This window comes from Pongo pygmaeus, chromosome 1 (genome assembly GCF_028885625.2).
Source record: "Pongo pygmaeus isolate AG05252 chromosome 1, NHGRI_mPonPyg2-v2.0_pri, whole genome shotgun sequence".
NCBI lineage: Eukaryota > Metazoa > Chordata > Mammalia > Primates > Hominidae > Pongo > Pongo pygmaeus.
This window is the reverse complement of record NC_072373.2, coordinates 36,626,620-36,647,671: the sequence shown is the minus strand read 5'-3', so window position 1 is coordinate 36,647,671 and position 21,052 is coordinate 36,626,620. Positions and strand designations below refer to the sequence as shown.

At 37.6% G+C, this 21,052-nt stretch overlaps 1 protein-coding gene across 3 annotated transcripts in view; it reads right to left on the bottom strand.

Moving 5' to 3' along the window:
• Nucleotides 1-801: 801 nt before the first annotated feature.
• NSL1 (NSL1 component of MIS12 kinetochore complex) overlaps nt 802-21,052 on the bottom strand; it is a 52,654-nt gene continuing 32,403 nt past the window's right edge. The window contains exons 5-6 of one of the 3 annotated variants that reach the window (XM_054482700.2): nt 2,995-3,062; nt 802-1,866 (exon numbers count right to left, since the gene is read on the bottom strand). In XM_054482700.2, the coding sequence (XP_054338675.1) occupies nt 1,588-1,866; nt 2,995-3,062 (347 nt within the window). In that variant the 3' untranslated portion in view covers nt 802-1,587. Of the gene's footprint in view, nt 1,867-2,040; nt 2,146-2,994; nt 3,063-21,052 lie in introns of those variants that run through there. The other 2 variants (XM_054482709.2, XM_054482715.2) reach the window with 2 other exon arrangements.

Here is a 21,052-nt window from a genome sequence, read left to right as displayed (position 1 = left end):
AGCAAATCTATCATGTCATTTAAAAACTCTATGTAGCACAATATACCTCTCTTAAAAGGGAGGAGGGACCATGTTCTTACATAATCAAAATGCAATTAGCTTATATAATCTAATAGAATTAACAATAATTCTTTTGTTTGGGGACCTCTGAAGTGAAACAAATCATACAGAATTTTAATACTATAAAAACATTAGCACTGTAAAAACAGCAACATATTATGCAGCCTCAAAACAGTTTTAAACTGAAGTCTAGCATGTTCAGAAATGCAGGGTGCTGACCCACCATCCAACTGAAGCTGAGCTCAGGAATGCCTAAGACAACTCATAAAAATACACAGCATCAAGATCAGTCTTTGTACAGTATTTCAATGAAAAACACATAGCTGTGTACAAATATACAGATCTCAAACTGTAACACTGAAACACAAAATGCAGTAAAGTGGCTTTATAAGTTTTCTTCACTGAGACAGACCTTCTGGTGACTTCTGGTGAATCTAGACATTTATGATTATTAATACATAATAAGCAAGAGAAATACAGATTTTCCAACCTCATGATCAGTAAATTCCTTTGAAAAATGAATGAAGGTATCAGAGTCATCAAAAGGGGAAACAGTTGGTAAGTTTGATGGCCCTGCCTACACTGTATAATGTAAGACACACAATAAAAGCTATAAAAAACTATAGTTAAATGTTAGAAGTAAAGCCAATATCGTTTTCTCAGACTTCTCCCAGTGATTATATACCTGATATATAAACATCTTCAAATGTAAAATAGTTCAATAACACAATGACACTTTGCCAGTGTATTAATCTGATATATATTTTGAACTGGAATGATCTGTAAAGAAATAAATAAGAAACCCTAAAAAGAAACCATTAGTTCCAAGTCAAATTATGTTAATGGTCTATAGAAAAAAGTAAGTGTGGGCAGGAAACATTGGCTACATGCCAATTTTTATTTCAAAGAGTAATGTTGCACAAATAATAGTTATCATTGTCTTACACAACAAAAAATCCTAAAATTAATCTCACAAACCTAAATTAGCTGAATATGGAGTAACAAAGTCAAAGCCAGTATTATCATCAGCACATTAATTTGATAAATCAAACTACATCTTTAAAGAAAAACCCTGCATCTGCTGCTGTGCAGAACTGATAATTACTTTTCAGCATGTAAACGAAAAATCATTATACAGCTCTCTCTTTTTTTTTTTTTCCTAGAAAGATGTGTACCAGGGAAACACAACAGAATTTGTTACTTGTTAAATCCCACAAAAGCTACAAGGGAGCTGAGAGTTGATGGCACTTAAGGACAGTAAAAGTCTGCACTTTTAATATTTTTAATGCCCACTGATGGGCTTTGTGTCAATACTTTTTAAAATGCTTTTTATTTACAATAGATAAAACAGTAAGGAAATACAATATTATATCATATCCCCGCACAGAGATACTATATCTGTATAAATGAATCACTAGTAAAAGAGTTATTTCTTATTTTAAATGAAGTCTTATCTAGGTATTAATTAGGCTGTAATCTAAATGTTGATGGTGCCTATTTTCAACTCCCAAAATAAACAGAAAGAGCTCATGTATCAAGATTAATTTTCTTTGGCCGCAATGGATACCATTTTCTTTGGGGGCAGTCTTTAGTTTGCTTTCTTTTCAGTACCACGTCAGAGGTTTTCCTGGAAGCAGTCTCTGTTGGTGTGGTTTCTATCTGTGTTATAAAGTTCTCAGGTTTAGCATCTGGTTTCCTACAACAACTGGAAAAGACTTCTTGGTGAATCCTCTGGAGGTGGATAACAGGCTGCATCCTGAGAACTTGGGAAAATCCCTCTCCTTGTTCAATTAATGCAGGCAAGGACTTCAAACAAACAAACAAACAGTAATATTCAACATTAATCTCAGGTTGAAACACAGACAAAGATGGACGCAATACTCTAAATTTTTTTTTTTCTTGAGAAGTCTTGCTTTGTTGCCCAGGCTGGAGGGCAGTGGTGCGATCTCAGCTCACTGCAATCTCCACCTCCTGGGTTCAAGCGATTCACCTGCCTCAGCCTCCCGAGTAGGTGAGGTGGATAACAGGCTGCATCCTGAGAACTTGGGAAAATCCCTCTCCTTGTTCAATTAATGCAGGCAAGGACTTCAAACAAACAAACAAACAGTAATATTCAACATTAATCTCAGGTTGAAACACAAACAGACAAAGATGGACGCAATACTCTAAATTTTTTTTTTTCTTGAGAAGTCTTGCTTTGTTGCCCAGGCTGGAGGGCAGTGGTGCGATCTCAGCTCACTGCAATCTCCACCTCCTGGGTTCAAGCGATTCACCTGCCTCAGCCTCCCGAGTAGTTGGGACTTCAGGCGCACACAACCACACTTGGCTAATTTTTGTATTTTTAGTAGACGTGGACTTTCACCATGTTGGCCAGGCTGGTCTTGAACTCCTGACCTCAGGTGATCTGACTGCCTTGGCCTCCCAAAGTGCTTGGATTATAGGTGTAAGCCACTGTGCCCTTGCTGATCCAGGCTTTAAATGCTGGATTGTAGGTTACTTATGTGGGCAATCTGCTCAGCCTCTCTGTGCCTCAGCTTCCTCAACTACAAAAGAAATAACAGTATCTGTCTCATAGGATGTAAGGATTACATGAGACAATACATGTAAAGCAGTTGGATGGTGCCCATACCAATTATTCAATACATTTTAGCTGGTATTATTATCCGAAACTGTTCGGTGAACTGCTAACACCCAGAACACAAAAATATAATCAACCTTTAAAGAAGACAGGTATATTACCTGGCACATAGTAGGTACCTGATAAATGGTAGCTATTCTAAATGTTACTGTTGCTTAATAAATTCATTAAAGATTTATTTAAAAGACCGCTGAAAATTCCTGTTACAGCAGACTAAAACACATATGAATGTTGAATGCAAATACCTAGCCATTTATTTTGTTCATTTGATAATTTTTTTAGCACATAGCTTTTACCTTCATGGCTTCATTGATCTCCTTTGCTACTGTTTCCCCTCTGCATTTCAAATTTTCCATATGAGGGGCTGCAAAAAAATGGCCAAACAGTATTTTAGGTTTTTATCTAATAGCAAATCATAAAAGGTATATAGATACTATCTGAAAGGCATATAGATGCTATCTGGACAAAAATCTGGTAGGATGATTCACCTCAGCTTAATCTTTCTTAGAGTGAGACCATTATAATAACAGAGTAAAACTAAAAGTTATAAGCATAAGATGGTAGACAAAATTCTATTTTGAGTAGTCATAACACTGTGTGCCCCTAAAAGAGAGTTCAATGTTCATTCTATACATTACCTACCACTATGTTTAACATCTTTGAGCACTATCGTCACATTTTTAAATAAATACTTTTTATATTACTCTGAATTTTATAAAAGTAACACATATTCGATCTTAGAATATACAATCACACTGCACTGAGATCATGCCTAGATGGAATTAATCTGGAACAGATTATCAGTACTATTACTTTCTCTTTCCTTACTTCCTAATATATATTTTCTTCTTCCAATCTTTGCATATTCAATGATACAGAAAGATAAAAATCTTACTAAAACTCCAAACAAAACTGAAAATAAGAAAAAATTGTTCCATTATGAAATGATCTATGAATTAGTTTTTAGAACAGTAGTTCTCATCAGAAATTTCTTAGAGTCAAAGCAAGTATATAACTATGTTAGGAGGGCCACATTTTTACTGGCTAGAAGAGATTGGTCAATAACCCAGGCAAAATATTTCTTTCCTAACTGCTATTTTTCTTTTCTGACTTGTCTTAGGTTCATCTTTAAAAAGTGAGAACATATTTAGAAAAATGGAAATGAACCACAAAAACAGTTAACTGAAAGAGGGCACTCAAAGAAGGAGACAGACAATGGCAACAGGATAATCTCAGAAAAGGGTTTTTTTGTTTTTTTTTTTTGTACCAGAAATTTCTTTGGCAATTTGGTGAAACCTATGAATACCTTCTCAGAAAAATTTTTAATGTACTTGTTTTTTAAATTGAGGTATAATTTATATATAGTGAAATGTATAGACAGTAAGTTCAGCATTCAATTGACAAGTGTATACCAAGACACAGGACATTTTCATCACCCTAGAAAGTTCTCTTGTGCCCCTTTCCCAGTCAGTTTTCTCCATAAGAAGCAACCATTTATCTGATTTTAATCACTATACATTAGTTTTGCTTATTCTTAAATTTCAGAATGTTTTAAAATAAAATTTAAAATGTTAAGTAGAAAATTGTGATAGGTAATATATGTGCTTCTTTATTGATGATTTAAATAACAAAATTGATGGCATAATGATTACCATAATATAAAAACAATGAGTGTAAACAACAGTGTGAGGTATCTACAACAACAGAAAATGAAAATATCTGTAGCTTTAAGTAACAGAAAGAAAGTTAGTGATACTGATAACATCACCACTATTACCTACATTCAAAATGGAAGGAAATGCTAAATTTCAGTTTGAGGCTAGTAAAAATAAAAATGTACTTTTTTTCCTATACAAGTTCATAGGAGAGTCCTAAGGATCCTTGCCTTGGAATAACATCATAATTTCTATTATTTACAATTTGAGGAGATTCCCCAAAAGTACTCAGGGGCATAACAATTGTTAAATTTTCTCTGTGGTATAGCAAATAAATAATTCATCGTTTGGGCCTCCTGTGGCAATATGGATTCTAGCCAGGCCCACACTTACTCTCTCTTCAAGCTTGCACACCTGTGTAGGAGCTATGCGTTCAACAAACATTTATGATGTATCTTCCATGGGCTAGGCTTATGATATGGTTTGGATCTGTGTCCCCACCCAATCTCATGTCGAATCGTAATCCCAATGTTAGAGGTGGGGCCTGGTGGGAGGTGATTGGATCACGGGGCGATTTCCCCCTTGGTACTGTGTTATGATAGTGAGTTCTCATGAGATCTGGTTGTTTGAAAGTGTGTGGCACCTCACCCCCAAAACAGCTTCTTCCTGTTCCATCCATGTGAGGTGCTAGCTCTGCCTTTGCCTTCTGCCATGACTACAAGTTTCCTGAGGCCTCCCAAGAAGCTGAGCAGATACCAGCATCATGCTTCCTGTACAGCCTGCAGAACTGTGAGCCAATTAAACCTCTTTTCTTTATAAATTACTCAGTCTCAGATATTTCTTTACAGCAGTGTGAGAACAGACTAATACAGCTGAGCAGTACGTACTTATAATAAGTAAAAATGGTCCCTGCCCCTCAAGGAACATTCAGTTTAGAAGAGAGAAACACAGGAAGTTCTTCAAAATTAGCTCAAACTTTTCCTGGGTAGTCTCATGTTTCCATGATCTTGGTTAACACATACCTCACCTCCTGCCTGAATGGGCCCTGCCTTGCTACAGGCTCCCACTGGGTCCTGCACAGTTCTAGTACAATGCCTGGAAGACATCATTGCACTAATTTGTGTAGAATAAATTTCTCAACCCTATCAGACCTGACCCAACACCGCCCCCCACTTCAGAACATATTTTGTAAAGATCCCATTACTATTCTAAAGCAAAATTCATAGGTAATATTTCTACACATATAAATAGAAATAAAGGGAGAAATAATAGTCATCAAAATATGTACTTAATATGTTTAAATATGCTCAGACCCAACTGTACCAGAAGACATAATGAAATACTCTCAGACTTGTGCCTACTTACAATGAGTAAGCTTGGACTTAAGAAAATTTACATTTGAAGCCATTCTACACAGAAAGCAGATCAGAAGTATGGATGGAACTTGAATAAAACTTAATGTTACATAAGAAATAATAGATTAGATTTATTTGAATATAAGAGGAAGAAAAACTGAAATAGAGATAACATACCAAGACAAAGTACTGACTGTTGAACTGGTGAAAATTAGGAAGTACATTATTTCTGCAAATGAGATGGCCTTATTAAAAGTGTAGTGTCAAAATTATCCCCTATAACATGAAAAAGTGCAAGATTAAAGTCTAACAGAAAACATATCTCCTGCTTCAAAATTTCCATAATTTAGACTATAGTCAATATATACATTAACTTAAAAAGACTTCAAAGATCATACTGTCGAAAGGTGATGAGAAACAGAGGATGGATTAGGCAAAAATATTAATACAAGAAACTATAGAGATGATATGTAGCTGACCTCTGTAGTTAATCTGACTAACACTCAAAACAGGCAATTCAAAACTATAATTAGAATATTTTAAACATTTTAAATCTTTACATAATTTCTTATCACTGTGGTACAAAAATATAATTTTTAATATTTAGTTTGACAATAGCAAATATACCTAAACCACTTTTTCTTACAAAAAAATGCGATCCCTATATTTTGTGTGCTTCTGTTAATTCAGTAACATTTGGTTCTAGTCCTAAGGACTCTCAAACTTTGTTACATATTTTCCATCAGCTTTGCTGCTTTTGCAATAACTAAATACTGCATTTAATTAAAATCCCTTTTAATTAAAATTGTTGGAAATGCTCTAAGTAATTCCTTAGGAAAAAACAGGTATGAAAGTCTCAACTGAATCTAAAACATTTACTGATTAAATGTAGCTCTAGCTGCAAAGATTTTTGTTTACTTTGTTTTTTTTTTTCTTTTTTTTGAGATGGAGTCTCCCTCTGTCGCCAGCAGGGAGTGCAGTGGTGCGATCTCAGCTCATTGCAACCTCCACCTCCCAGGTTCAAGTGATTCTCCTGACTCAGCCTCCCGAGTAGCTGGGACTACAGGCATGCACCACCACGCCCAGCTAATTTTTGCATTTTTAGTAGAGACAGGGTTTCACCATGTTAGCCAGGATGGCCTTGATCTCTTGACCTTGTGATCCGCCCGCCTCGGCCTCCCAAAGTGCTGGGATTATAGCCGTGAACCACAGCGCCTGGCCTATTTGTTTTTTTTAGCTCAATTTTCCCTTCCTCCACATGTTCATTAACAGGTTCCATGTTAATTCATTTGTCTCTTATTCTTTTTGTCTCTTCAAATTCATTTGTCTCTTATTCTTAAATACCTTGTATATACAATCTTTAAATATAATCACCCTATCTTAAAAATAGCATGCATAGGAGTGACATCATCAAAAATGGTGGCATAGGAGATTCCAAAGGCCCATCCCTCCACAGAAAAATGCTGGCAAAATCTGTCACAATCAACTTTATCAAAAATCTGGAAAACAGTCAAGGGTTTTCACCAATCAACAGAATGTTTAATCAAGGCAAGAGCAAGTGAAATCTGATAGGAGAACTTGGTGTATTTCAATTTACCCTTGCCCCATTCCCTTCTTCCTGGCTCGGTGGCAGTAATTCCCAGAGTGGGTTACTGGTGCTGGAGATAACAGAGTAGACTCTGCTCTCAAAGAATTGTATTGTTTTGACCTGGTGAGTGGCTCTCTGAAGGACTAATGCAAAAGGCTTGCCTTTATTTCACCTGATTCGGAACTCTCTCAGGGTGGAAAAGTGGCTACTTGGAGGTTATCTGTTAAAAACATTGAAAGGTAATGAAGCAGCAGATGGAGCGTGCAGCACAGGAAGTCAGTTGGGGCAAACAAACTGCTTGCTAAAAAGCTCCAAACAAGCAGGATGGGAAGACAAAGGCAGTTATGAACTGCCTGGCTGAGAGCTGAAGGCATATCCCAACATACACGTACAGAGTTTAATGTTTTGTTTTGCTCCAGGCATTTAAGGAAATCTCTGACAAATCACTAGCTGACCACTAAGCTAATGGAATGGAGACTTCAGTGACTACAAACAACAAAAAACATGGTATTTCCAAAAAAGGTTTAGAAAAGTCACTAAACAAACAAACAACTACAACTCACCACAAGCAGCAACATCAAATCCTGGGAAGATGGAAGAATCTCATTTCTAGAGTTACCATATTAAAATATTTGAAATGTCCAGTTTTCAACAAAAAATTATAAGGCATGCGAAAATACAAGAAAGTATGGTCCATTCACAGGAAAAAAAGGAAATGAACAAACTGTCACTGAGGAGGTTCAGACATTCGACTGACTAGATAAAGACATTTCATCAACTATCTTAATATGCTCAAAGAACTAAAGAAAACCTAAATAATGTGTGTCACCAAACAGAGAATACCAATGGCAGACAGAAATTATAAAAAGGAACAAAAAAAATTCTGGAGCTAAAAAGTATAATAACTGAAATGAAAAACTCAGAGGGGAGACGGTGAGTGTTCAACAGCAGATTTGGGCAGGCAGAAGAATCAGGGAACTTGAAGGTAGGCCAAATGAAGTCTAAGAGATCTGTGGGCATCATCAAGCCCTTCAATATATGCATAACAAGGCCGGGTGCCATAGCTCACACCTGTAATCCCAGCACTCTGGAAGGCCAAGGCGGCCGGATCACGTGAGGTCAGGAGTTTGAGACCAGCCTGGCCATGGTGAAACCCCGTCTCTACTAAAAATACAAAAATTAGCTGGGCATGGTGGTGCATGACTGTAGTCCCACCTACTCTGGAGGCTGAGGCAGGAGAACTGCTTGAACCTGGGAGGCCGAGGCTGCAGTGAGCCAAGATTGTGCCACTGCACTCCAGCCTGGACAACAGAGTGAGACTCCATCTCAAAACAAACAAACAAACAAACAAACAAACTATATATATATATATATACACACATATGCATAACAAGAGTCTCAGAAGGGGAAGAGAAGAGACAGGGGCAAAAAAAAATATTTGAAGAGATAATGGCCAATAACTTCCCAAATTTGATAATACACGCATTTACACGTCCAAGAAGCTCAACAAGCTCCAAGCAGAAAAATTCAAGGAAAGCCACATCAAGACACATAATAATCAAACTGCTGAAAGCTAAAGACAGAATCCTGAAAGCAACAAGAGAGAAGTGATTCATTACATATAAGACATCCTCAATTAGATTAACAGCCAATGTCTCATCAGAAACCATGAAGAATAGAGCAGTGGGAGGATATGGTTAAAGTGCTGAAAGACTTTTAAAAAAATCTGTCCACCAAGAATTCACTATCTGCCAAAAATATCCTTCAAAAATGAAGGTGAAATTAAGACATTTCCAGATAAAAACTGAGGGAATTGTCTGGACACTGTGGCTCATGCCTATAATCCCAGCACTTTGGGAGGCTGAGGGTGGGCAGATCACTTGAGCCCAAGAGTTCGAGACCAACCTGGGCAACATGGCGAAACCCCATGTCTACAAAAAATACAAAAAAATCAGCTGGGCTTGGTGGCACATGCCTGTAGTCCCAGCTACTCAGGAGACTGAGGTGGATGGATCACCTGAGCCCAGGGAGGCTAAGGCTGCAGTGAGCTATGATGGCACCACTGCACTCTAGCCTGGGTGACAGAGTAAGACCCCATCTCAAAAACAAACAAACAAACAAACAAAACAAAACAACTTGAAGGAGTTCATAATTAGTACACCTGGACTACAAAACTGCTAACAGTGTTTCAGGCTGAAATGAAAGGATGCTAGACAGCACCTTGAAGCCACATGAAGAAATAAAGAATACCAATAAAGGTAACTACATAGGTAAATATAAAAGTTAACATTACTGTATTTTTGGCTTGTGACTTCTCCTTTTTTTCTACATAATTTAAAAGACAAATGCATAAAACAACAATAATAAATCTACATTAATGGATATACAATGTATAAAGATGAAATCTGTGACAATGACAACATAAAGGGGGAGAAACAGAGCTGTATAGAAGCAGAAGTTCTATACAGTATTAAAACTAAAGTGGTACTAATTCAAACTACACTGTTATAAATTTCAGATGCAAACTGTAATCCTCAAGAAAACCACTAAAAAAAAACCCTAAGAACTATACAGAAAATAATAAAAGTGGCACGCTTCAAAAAGCTCGATTAAACAAAAAAGAAGACAGTAATGGAGGAATTGTGTAAGTAAAAAAGTATAGAAAACAAATACAAAAATGGCAAAAGTCCTTCCTTATCAGTAAGTGTAAATGGATTAAACTTTCCAATTAAAGACAAAAGTTGGCAAATGGATAAGAAAGACATGATTCCAACTCTATTCTGTCTATAACTCACTTTAGATCCAAAGACAAACATAGGTTGAAAATGAAAAAATAAACTAAGACGCTCCATGCCAAAGGTAAGAAACTGCTTAGATGAGTTGCACAACTTTATGAATGTGCTGCCAGTGAATCATACACTTCAAAGTGGTTAAAATGGTAAATTTTATGTGTATTTTGCCGCTGCCACAACAAAAAATAAGTATCCATATGTGTGGTAGTTAGCCTTCAAGATGGCCCCTGTGGCCAGGTGCGGTGGCCCAGGCCTGTAATACCAACACTTTGGGAGCTGAGGTGGGTGGATCACTTGAGCCAGAAGTTCGAGACCAGCCTGGCTAACATGGCAAAACTCCATCTCTACTAAAAACACAAAAATTAGCCAGGCATGGTGGTGCATGCCTGTAGTCCCAGCTACAAGGGAGGCTGAAGCACAAGAATTGCTGGAACCCAGGAGGCGGAGGTTGCAGTGAGCTGAGATCGCACTGCACTCCAGCCTGGGCGACAGAGCAAAAAAAAAAAAAGATGGCCCCCAGTGATCTCTGCCTTGTGCAGGGTATTCATGCTTCCTTGTGCAGTCCTCTCCCACAGTGTACTAGGTCAGCCTGCACGACCAGTAACTAACAGCTCAAGTAATAGCAAATTACTTCCAAGATTAGGTTATAAAAAAGACTACAACTTCTGTCTTGGGTACTCATTCATTCATTCATTCATTCTCTATGCCTTTCAGATCATTCATCCTGCGAGAAGTAGGTTGACATGTTACAGAAGCTTATGGAGAGGCCGAGTTGTAAGGAACTAAAGTCTCTAACACACCAGCCAGGGCTGTACTGCCAACAACTATGTGAGTGAGTTTGAAAGTGGATTTCCCACAGTCCCAGGTGAGCCTTGAGAGATAACTGCAGCTCCAAATGACATCTTGACTACAACCTTGTGAGAGCCCTATGCTAGAACTACCTAGCTAAGCTGCTATCAGATTAATGACCCTCAGAAACAGTAAAAGATAACATATTTATTGTTTTAAGCAGCTAAACTTTGGGATAATTTGTTAGGCAGCAATAGGTAACTAATACAACATGAGAGCAATATATTTTCAAAGGAATAAATTTAAGCCTATCTTAGGTAGAAATAAAATTCCTAGTGAGATTTATTTTCTTTTTTCTTTTTTTGAGACAGGGTCTCACTCTGTCATCCAGGCTGGAGTGCAGTGGTGCGATCTCGGCTTACTGCAACCTCCGCCTCCTGGTTCAAGTGATGGTCATATCTCAGCCTCCTGAGTAGCTGGGACTACAGGCATGTGCCACCATGCCTGGCTAATTTTTGTATTTTTTGGTAGCGATGGGGTTTCACCGTGTTGGTCAGGCTGGTCTCGAACTCCCAACCCCAAGTGATCCTTCCACCTTGGCCTCCCAAAGTGCTGGGATTACAGGTATGAGCCACTGTGACCAGCCTTACTTTCAAATAATATATGATTGTAGATAAATACTATAATTGCTTCACTTTAATGTGATTTATATCATCTTCTTGCAGTTTCAAATATATTTAATGATATGATAACATCTGTTAACTTTTTACTTATCACTGATTGAATAAATATTATGTAATATAATAACAATATGAATTGTTGTTAGGGATATGGAACAACTGTAACTATCATACCTGCTGTTAGAAGTATAAATTGAAATAACCATTTCAGAAAACTTTTTAGTAGTAGCTACAAAAGCCAAACATATGCCTACATGTGACCCAAAAATTCTATTGCTAGATATATATCTATGAGAGATGAGTATAAATGTGGTATAAGAATGTTCATAGTAGCTTTATTCATATAGCCAAAATCTGGAAACAAATCAAGTGACAACAGAAGAGAAGAGATAAATTGTCTATAGACACACAATGGAATACTACACAACAATAACAAAGAACTTCTGCTACATTCAAAACATGGATGAATCTCATAGGAATAACACCGATTTAAAGAAGGTAACACAAGAATGCATACTGTATGATTCCATTTACATGAAGTTCAAGAAAAGACAAAAATCTATGATGATGTAAGTGGTTATACCTGATAGAATAGTGGTTATACCTGATAGAAATGGTATAATGACTAAAAAGGGGTATGGGAAACATTTTGGGGTACTGGAAATGTTATACAGGGTATCCACAAGGCTGGGGAACAGGAAAAATATGTGCTAGTTACATTTTCAAATAATATGCTCAACATCTTTTTCTTCAACCTCAATATATTTTTCCAAGTAAAATACTTCTAAATTTAAAGCAGTGGCCCCAATTGTGCATATTTTTAAAAATACAATAAACACACTGTTTTCTTTATGCTTCCAGGTTTTTTAGACACTCTGAATTGTATTTATTGTATACATGAAAACATAATAGGCACAGTATTAAAAAAATAACCAATATACTGTTTAAAAATAAGTTTATCCTATATTTTCCAACTACACAGATATTCTGTTTCTAGATCATGGTGGCAGTTATATGTGTGTAGGTGTATGCATGTAAATAAATTCATAAAGCTGTGCATTATATGTTATACTGCAATATATGTGCGCACACACATACACAATAATGAACAAAATATTTCTTAACATTTAATATGAAAAATTATCTTTTATGAATAGGGTAAAGTAAAATCATATTCTTCTTCATTGTTATCATATTGCTTACATTACAAACTTTACAAAATAATCCATCACTTAAGGGATTTTGCGTTTTTTTGTTTTGTTTTGTTTTGTTTTGAGACAGGGTCTCGATCTGTCACCCAGGGTGGAGTACAGTGATGTGATCACTGCTCACTGCAGCCTCAAACTCCTGGGCTCAAGCATCTCACTCTGTCACCCAGGCCGGAGTGCACTGGCACGATTATAGCTCACTGCAGCCTCAAACTCCTGGACTCAAGCAGTCCTCCTGCCTTAGCCTCCCAAAGTGATGGGATTACAGGCATGAGCCACTATGCCCAGCCCACACTTTATTTTTTAACTAACGGCACTGATAACTATATTCACTGATTTGTGAAGCCTCCCACTAGGATTCTTAGAGACTAAGCACCATCAATGACCAATATAAAGAATTCCTAAAATATCTCATGCTACCTTAAAAAGAAATTTGTCTCTAAACTCACATTACTGAACAATAGCTGTTTTCTATCGGTTGCACAAGCAATGACGATGTAAAAAGTGCTAAGAGTAGTTTGGGTTTGTGTGTAAAATGGAATTAGGTCCTAGGTTGAATAATTATAAAAATATTTTAACAAATGAATGTCTAGTGAGATATCCTAAAGTTGTGCTGGACATATGAGACATCTAGTATGTCTGGCCCCTGACTACAAAGTGCCAGCTACACTTTCCCATTAATATGGCAACCAAAAACCTTTTCACTTTTTCAAAGGGTCCACTAGAGGGCAGTAATAACTCCAGTGAGAACCCTGGCATTCTTATTTAGCTTCCAGAACTCCCTTGGGAACAGGAACCACATTCTTTTAATCTTAGAATCCCTAATGTTGAACAGAGTGCCTGACGTGTACAGTAGGTGTTCAGTAGTCATGATGGACCAAGGCTATGATAGAAGGTGCCATGGAGGCACAAAGGAGGGTGAGATCAATCTAACAAGGGAACTGAAGGGAGAGGGAAATCTTCACAGGTGATGTAAGAAAATTGCCTTAATAGAGGATTTGGTGCTAGGTGAGCTGGGGGTCTGCTGGGGTAGGAGGTGGGTGGTAGAGGATGTGCTACATCAAAGACAAGAGAATAAATCAAGAAAGAGGAGAACACAGGAACCAGGAAACACGATTCAAAACATGAGAGAAGGAAGGGAAATTCCCAGGACAATGATGAAAGGAACAGGCAGGATGAAAATTTTGCGCCAGGCCTAGACAGCAGCCAGTCCAGACTGGAATAGGAGGACAGAAGGCTCCTAGAGAAGTATCTCCAAGGAAAAGATAAAGTTTAAAAATGGATCTGAGAGATAACCTTAAGTGTTTGCCATATTGAGATGAATTTGACAGTTCTGTTAGACACAACAGAAAACAAAGCAAACAGAAAAATAGGCCAGGTATGGTGAGCCACACCTGTAATCCCAGCACTTTGGGAGGCAGAGGCAGGTAAATCACCTGAGGTCAGGAGTTCGAGACCAGCCTGGCTAACGTGATGAAACCCCGTCTCTACTAAAAATACAAAAAATTAGCCGGGCATGGTGGCAGGCGCCTGTAATCCCAGCTACTAGGGAGGCTGAGGTGGGAGGATGGCTTGAACCTGAGAGGCAGAGGTTGCAGTGATCCGAGATAGTGCCACTGCACTCCAGCCAGAGTCACAGAGCAAGACTGTCCCAAGGGGAAAAAAAAATAATAAAGCAATTATTGTTCCAAAAGGGGTAGAAAGCTATTCAAAAAAGAATATACTCATAGTAATAATTATCTGACTCAGGAACAAAATAATAATAATTACCTGACTCAGATTCAAGAACACTTACATAGTCATAACAATATAAATATGAAATACTACTGATTTTTTTATAAGAATGAAAGATTAAAAGTGAAGCTACTGAGTATAGATTATTCATTTGAGAAACTTAGTTATAAAAGGAAGAAGGGTACAAGGAAGAAAAACACAATGGCATGAAAGCTTTCCCTGCCTGTTCCGTGGACAGCCCATTCCTATAGTAGTATGGGCTGACATACATTCTCAATCTTATGCAATTTTAGCAACCCTGGGAGGCACGTGGGTTTCATCAGCCTCCTTTTGTAGTTAAAGAAACAGAAGCTGAGAAATGTGTCTAGACTTGAATAAGAACTCACATCTCCCTCCTAGAATCCAAAGCACACACTCTTCTACATTCTATAACTTTCCAAAATATTGCTTTGTCAGGAATTATACTGTCCTCATAAGAATATAAGTTAACTAATGGTAAAAAGTTGGCTTCAACATCATGAAAATCTCTTGAAATAAAAATAATTGTGCCTGGTAAAGAATTAAAACATTGAAACTCTAGAACAATTATAGAATTAAATGTTTTGACTATTAGCTTTATGGTACCTTTTTTTCTTTTTAAATGAATTAAGTCCTTTGCATTTAAAACTAAGTAGCACCAATAATTTAAAAAAACATTTTTTTTTTAAAGACAAAAGAAGGAAAACACACACAACTAAAAATGGTCATTAAATATATGAATATATTGTCTGTAAATGCATGAAAAAGGCATTTCCCAACAATATCTGCTTAGGAAATTTCAAAATATATATACTTTTCACTCCCTCACTCAATATTATTCTAAATGAATTTTTTCACATTTTGCAACTAGTAAGATCATACAATACTCCTGATATACAAGTATGTGACTTAAGACTGTCTCACATGCAGATGGCTGGTCCATGCCATGCAGGAGATGGGATGGGCTTTCTTGAGGACCATTCTCAATGCCTTCTCTCTAGAACCTCATGACACCACTACTTACCCTTCTCACCACCAACAATGGTGTTAAAGGAGCCAAACTATTCCATATAAAATCCTACTTAAATGTCATATAGTGGAACTAATATGCATCTGAAATATGATTTTCCTAATTTTTTCATCATAAATGTATAGTATTTCAGCTACATTATAGATTAAGGTTTAATAAGCCTGTAAAGGGTTTCCTAGAAACATATTTATTTATTTATTTGTACATTTTTTCCCAGTGGGAAATGTATTTCAAATTCCAAAACCCAGACTTACATGAATTTTTAAAGTGTAACTATTTGTGAGTGGCTACCTGTAAATATTGTGACAGTGGCTTAAGCAAGACAGCATTATTAGGAAAGAAGAGGAACTGCCTCCGAGTCCTCTGCCTGTAGGGTCAGCAAAAGAACTGGAAGTATCATTAAGTTTACCATACAGAAACTTAAAATAGCTCCTTGCCATCGCTACATGTTTAGTGAAGGACAGGGAAAAAAGGGAGTCTCTTCAGTTAATTTCAAAGAACTTTAAAAAAAGACGATATGGAAGCAATTATTCATTACAATAGGATTATAAAAGGTTGTATTGTCAAATGAGACCACATCTTATTGGTGGACAGCTCATCAGTAGATTGCTATAAGGATATTTTTAAAAAGAGTTTGCTCCTAAAAATGTGGAAGTTAGGCACCCTTGAGAACACTGCCTTCCCTAGTCACTTGCTTTCTAAAACACAGGGAAATGAAAAAGTGGAAATGAAAGATTGAGTAATCAACCTAGTTTTGCTTTCAGGTCACTGTACTGACTAAACTAGGAAACATGAACTTCCAAAAGCCTGCCCAAATTCAGAAATTCAGCAAAAAAAAAAAAAAAAAAAGCACTAAGTGAGTACTTCCTTTCTATTTCCAATGTATTTTATGAATATAAACAAGCAAACACACACAGCATTGGATGTGTGGCTTCTACTGGTTTCTAAAGAGGTAATTAAACCATTAGAACCAAGAATTGGCAAGCAGCATCCCTGGTGAAAATGAAACCAAAAACACAGCAGTGATTTATGATTTTCTGAAAGATAACCCTTTGCTACAATTTATAGAGATGTGTTGAACCCATTTGCTCAGTAGATGAAATCCTCTGCAGCACACCCTCCCACCTACACCTCACCACCTCCTTCAGTACCATGTTGCACCTCTCTTAAGCACACTTTCAAACTCCTGACCCTCGCTCATATTATCTGGCCTCAGCCAAGTTTTTGACATTGTCTTGCAATGCTCCTTCCCTCTATTACTCACTCCACTACAGCCTCTGTGGTCTTTTGTTCCATGAATACTCACGCTCATTCTTGATTTAAGAACTTTATTCTAGCTCTTCCCTCTGCTTGACAGCTCTTTTTCTTGATCATCACCAGATAAATTCCTTCCTGTTACTACCTCAGAAAAGTGTTTCCCCATCACCTAAACACACCACCCTAAAGCACTGATGTCACTTATTTATTTTTATATTACTTTTCTTCTCCCACTAAAATATAAACTCTATAGAGTAAGAACTTTGTGCTGCTCACTAATATTACATCTTCCACACTGAGAACAGTTCTGTCATACTGTAGACATTCAATATACACAACTGAATGGACCGATGAGTAACAGTCACTCACGATCTATTTATTGGGCATGCTGCTATATGCTGGCTACATATAATGTAAATATAATATTAAAAAACTCACGGAGCTTTCAGTTTTGTGAGAGACCATAAACAAGAAAATAAACACAAATACTTATAAGCTGTAACAAGTGCTATTAAGGAAATAAACAGGTGTCATGATAAACAACTGGGGAGAGTATTTTAATGAGGGTGGTTAGGTAAGATCTCTCTGAGGAGGTAACATCTAAATGAGAAAAGAAAACTGGGAAGATGTCAAACTTGGGCGAGGGGGCATGCATGTGTAACAGTAAGGCACTTTCAAAGAACTGAAAGACTGGCAGCAAACAGGAAAGTGCCTGAAATAAATCTGGAGAGGTAGGCAGGGGCCAGATCACCTAAGGGAATGCTAAAACTCTAGAGTTTAGGATTTTAAGCAGAGGACTGAAAACTGATTTGCAATTTTAAAAGTATCCTAGACTTCTTAGTCGATTTCAGAGTTCATTAAAACTCCCTTCCTTTGTCCAAAAGCATCAGTGAATATAGAAAATTAAAATGACATATCCTAAAGCATATACAAAATAAACATTTCAATGAACCAGAAAAAAGGAGAAGAGAAAAAGCTGCAAGTCAGGCTAAAGCTGCAGGCCTACTGGTAGGCAGAAGTAGCCAGGAATTGGTCTCCTGCAAGATAAAAGGTGTTCAAAGTGCTCCAGAGGAACAGGAAACGACGAGACAGCTTCACTGTTTGAAACCGAGGGCTGAGACAGAGTTTACCCACCCTGAATAGGAGGCTGAAAAACACTGCCACTAACCAGCCCGGCATGGTGGCTCACACCTGTAATCCCAGCACTTAAGGAGGCTGAGATGGGTGGATCACGTAAGGTCAGGAGTTCGAGACTAGCCTGGCCAACATGGTAAAACCCCTTCTCTACTAAAAATACAAAAATTATCCGGGCATGGTGGTGGGCACCTGTAATCTCAGCTACTCGGGAGGATGAGGCAGGAGAATCACTTGAACCCAGGAGGTAGAGGTTGCAGTGAGCAACCATTACATTCCAGCCTGGGAAACAAGAGTGAAATTCTGTCTCAAAAAAAAAAAAAGAACAACTCAAAAGACAAAACTGCTCCTAACCACTGCCAGGAAGCGAAGCTTACTTAAACCAGAAATGATGGGAAGCAGATAATGCCTCCAAGCCTGGGCCTGGACCAATCTCCAGTGTCACACTGGGACAGAGGCCCTCTGTTGCCAGTGTTAAGATATGGCTCCAGCCTGGGATTGTTTGGGGCCAGATGGAAGGCAACCAAAACTACTAGACAGAGGGAGTGAAAGCAGTGGTAGTCAGATATGCACATGAAAAATTCTAGTCAAGAAGCACTTGCAAATCAAAAGTCTAAAATACATGAAGAAATTAAAACCATGAAAGACAGTCAATATAACCAATGTCAGGGAGAGGAATTTACTGCAGATGAAATGAAAATAGAGCAATATAAAAATGACTTTAAAATGCTACACAGCTCCAATAGGTAAAGAAAATCATAAGACATTACAAAAGAAAAATAGGTTATAAAATAAAAACATAAAATACAAAAATAGAAGAAATGAGAAAGAAGCAAAGTTGAAGGATTAGGTTAAAGATTTTCTAGAATATAGGAGTCCTCAGATAAAAGTATATGTGGAGATGTTAATGGAAGATGGGAGAAAAGAGGAATCTAGCAAAACCAAATAATCTCTCACAAAAAACAAAAATACGTATATAATATTATTTAAATAAAATTGTCTCTGTGTGTATAAGCAAGAAAAAAATTACCAATAAAAACCACAGAGTTGAACTATGTTACATTGTTGAGTGAAAACAGAAAAACAATGACAGAATAAAATGCGTTATGTAATATTTATATAAACAACTAAAAAAAACCCTGTGTCTACCTATGTGCATACAAATGCATTGATAAAGATCTAAAATTAGACACAGCAAACCGATAATAGTTGCCTATTTGAAGATGTGTGGGATGTGACAGATTGGGAGGAGAGGTTATGGTATATTTCATATAAATATGAATATGTATATATTTTCATATATATCTATATGTAATTATTAAAAATTTTACATTAAGCTTGCATTTATTAAAAGCACAAGAAATACAATTTAAAAGATAACCACAATTTAAAACAATAAGGTTAGAGCTACGGCAGTCGAATTGGAGGATGTCTACCATAAACTTAAGCTAGGAAATTGCAGATAATTTGAATACACGAATAAATTTTCTGTAAATTATGCCCCCAAAATGTCCAGTGCATATTTATTCCTGTAGCAATTATATGAGCACAGAAAAAAGGATAAATGAATTTATACCAGGTTAATGTTGGATATCTAAAGGGGTGGCAGGAAGAGGGAGAAGAAACCAAAAACAAAAAGTAAAAATACAATGCTATCCTTGTTGGGTTTTTTTGAGACAGGGTCTCACTCTGTCACTCAGGCTGGAGTGCAGTGGCAGGACCATAGCTTACTGCAGCCTTGACCTCCTGGGTTCAAATGACCCTCCCTCTGCAGGTTCCCGAGTAGCTGGGACTATAGGCATGCACCACTATGCTTGGCTAATTTTTGTATTTTTTGTAGAGACGGGGTTTTGCCATGTTGTGCTAGCTGGTCTCAAACTCCTGTGCTCAAGCGATCAGCTTCCCAAAGTGCTGGGCTTACAGGTGTGAGCCACTGCATCCAGCCAACTTTGGTTTTTAAAAGGGACAATGTAATATATAATTCAATCCTGTTTATATAAAATTATGTATTGTTTGCATAAATATAAATACTTATTGAGTGTACCATGTCAGAGAATAATCTTAAGAGTCGGGGCTGGGCGCGGTGGTTCACGCCTGTAATCCCAGAACTTTGGGAGGCCAAGGTGGGAGGATCACCTGAGTTGAAGACTTTGAAACCAGCCTGGCCAACATGGTGAAACCTCGTCTCTACTAAATATGCAAAAGTTAGCCAGGCATGATGGCGGGCGCCTGTAATCCCAGCTACTCTGGAGGCTGAGGCAGGAGAATTGCTTGAACCTGGGAGGTGGAGGTTGCAGTGACCTGAGATCGTGCCACTGCATTCCAGCCTGGGCGACAGAGCAAGACTCCGTCTCAAAAAAAAGAAAAGAAAAAAAAAAGAGGGAAAACTGGGCATCCTAAAGTTCTTGCTCACAGGGAGCTTACAATACTGGGGGGAGGGAAGAGGAAAATAAGCAGAAATTATACAATATCTGTAAGTGGCAGAGAAAAATAAAGCAGGTTAAAGGGATACAGTATGATCAAGGGGGTCATAAGAGAATCTGACACAGGTTGTAAGGTGTATCAGATGAAGTGACACTTTGAACAGAGAGCTGAATGAAGTGCAAGAGTCAGGCAGGTAGTTTCGGAGAGCAGTTTCAAATACAGGGAGTTGCAAGTATGAAAGTCATAGGGCCAGTGTGTTCTTGGTATGTCCTGAAATAGCAAGAATATTAGTGTTAGTGGAGCACAGTAAGCGAGGGTGAGATGGTAAGTTAACACTGTCAGAGATGAGATCAGAGAAGCAGCCAGGGACCATATCATTGAGGGCCTCTTAAACCAAAGGAATTATAATGGGGAGCCACTGGAGGGCTTTCAACAGGTAGTGACATAATCTGATTATGCTTTAAAAGGAATTGTTTGGATGCAGTGTGAAAAGTAGAACTGGATGAAAGGAGACCAGGGTGTTAGTCTGTTTTATTACTATAAAGGAATATGTAAGACTGGGTAATTTATAAAGAAAAGAGGTTTAATTGGCTCACAGTTTGGCAGGCTGTACAAGCATAGCACCAACATTTGCTCAGCTTCTGGTAAGGGCCTCAGTGAGCTTTCAATCAATCATGATGGAAGCCAAAG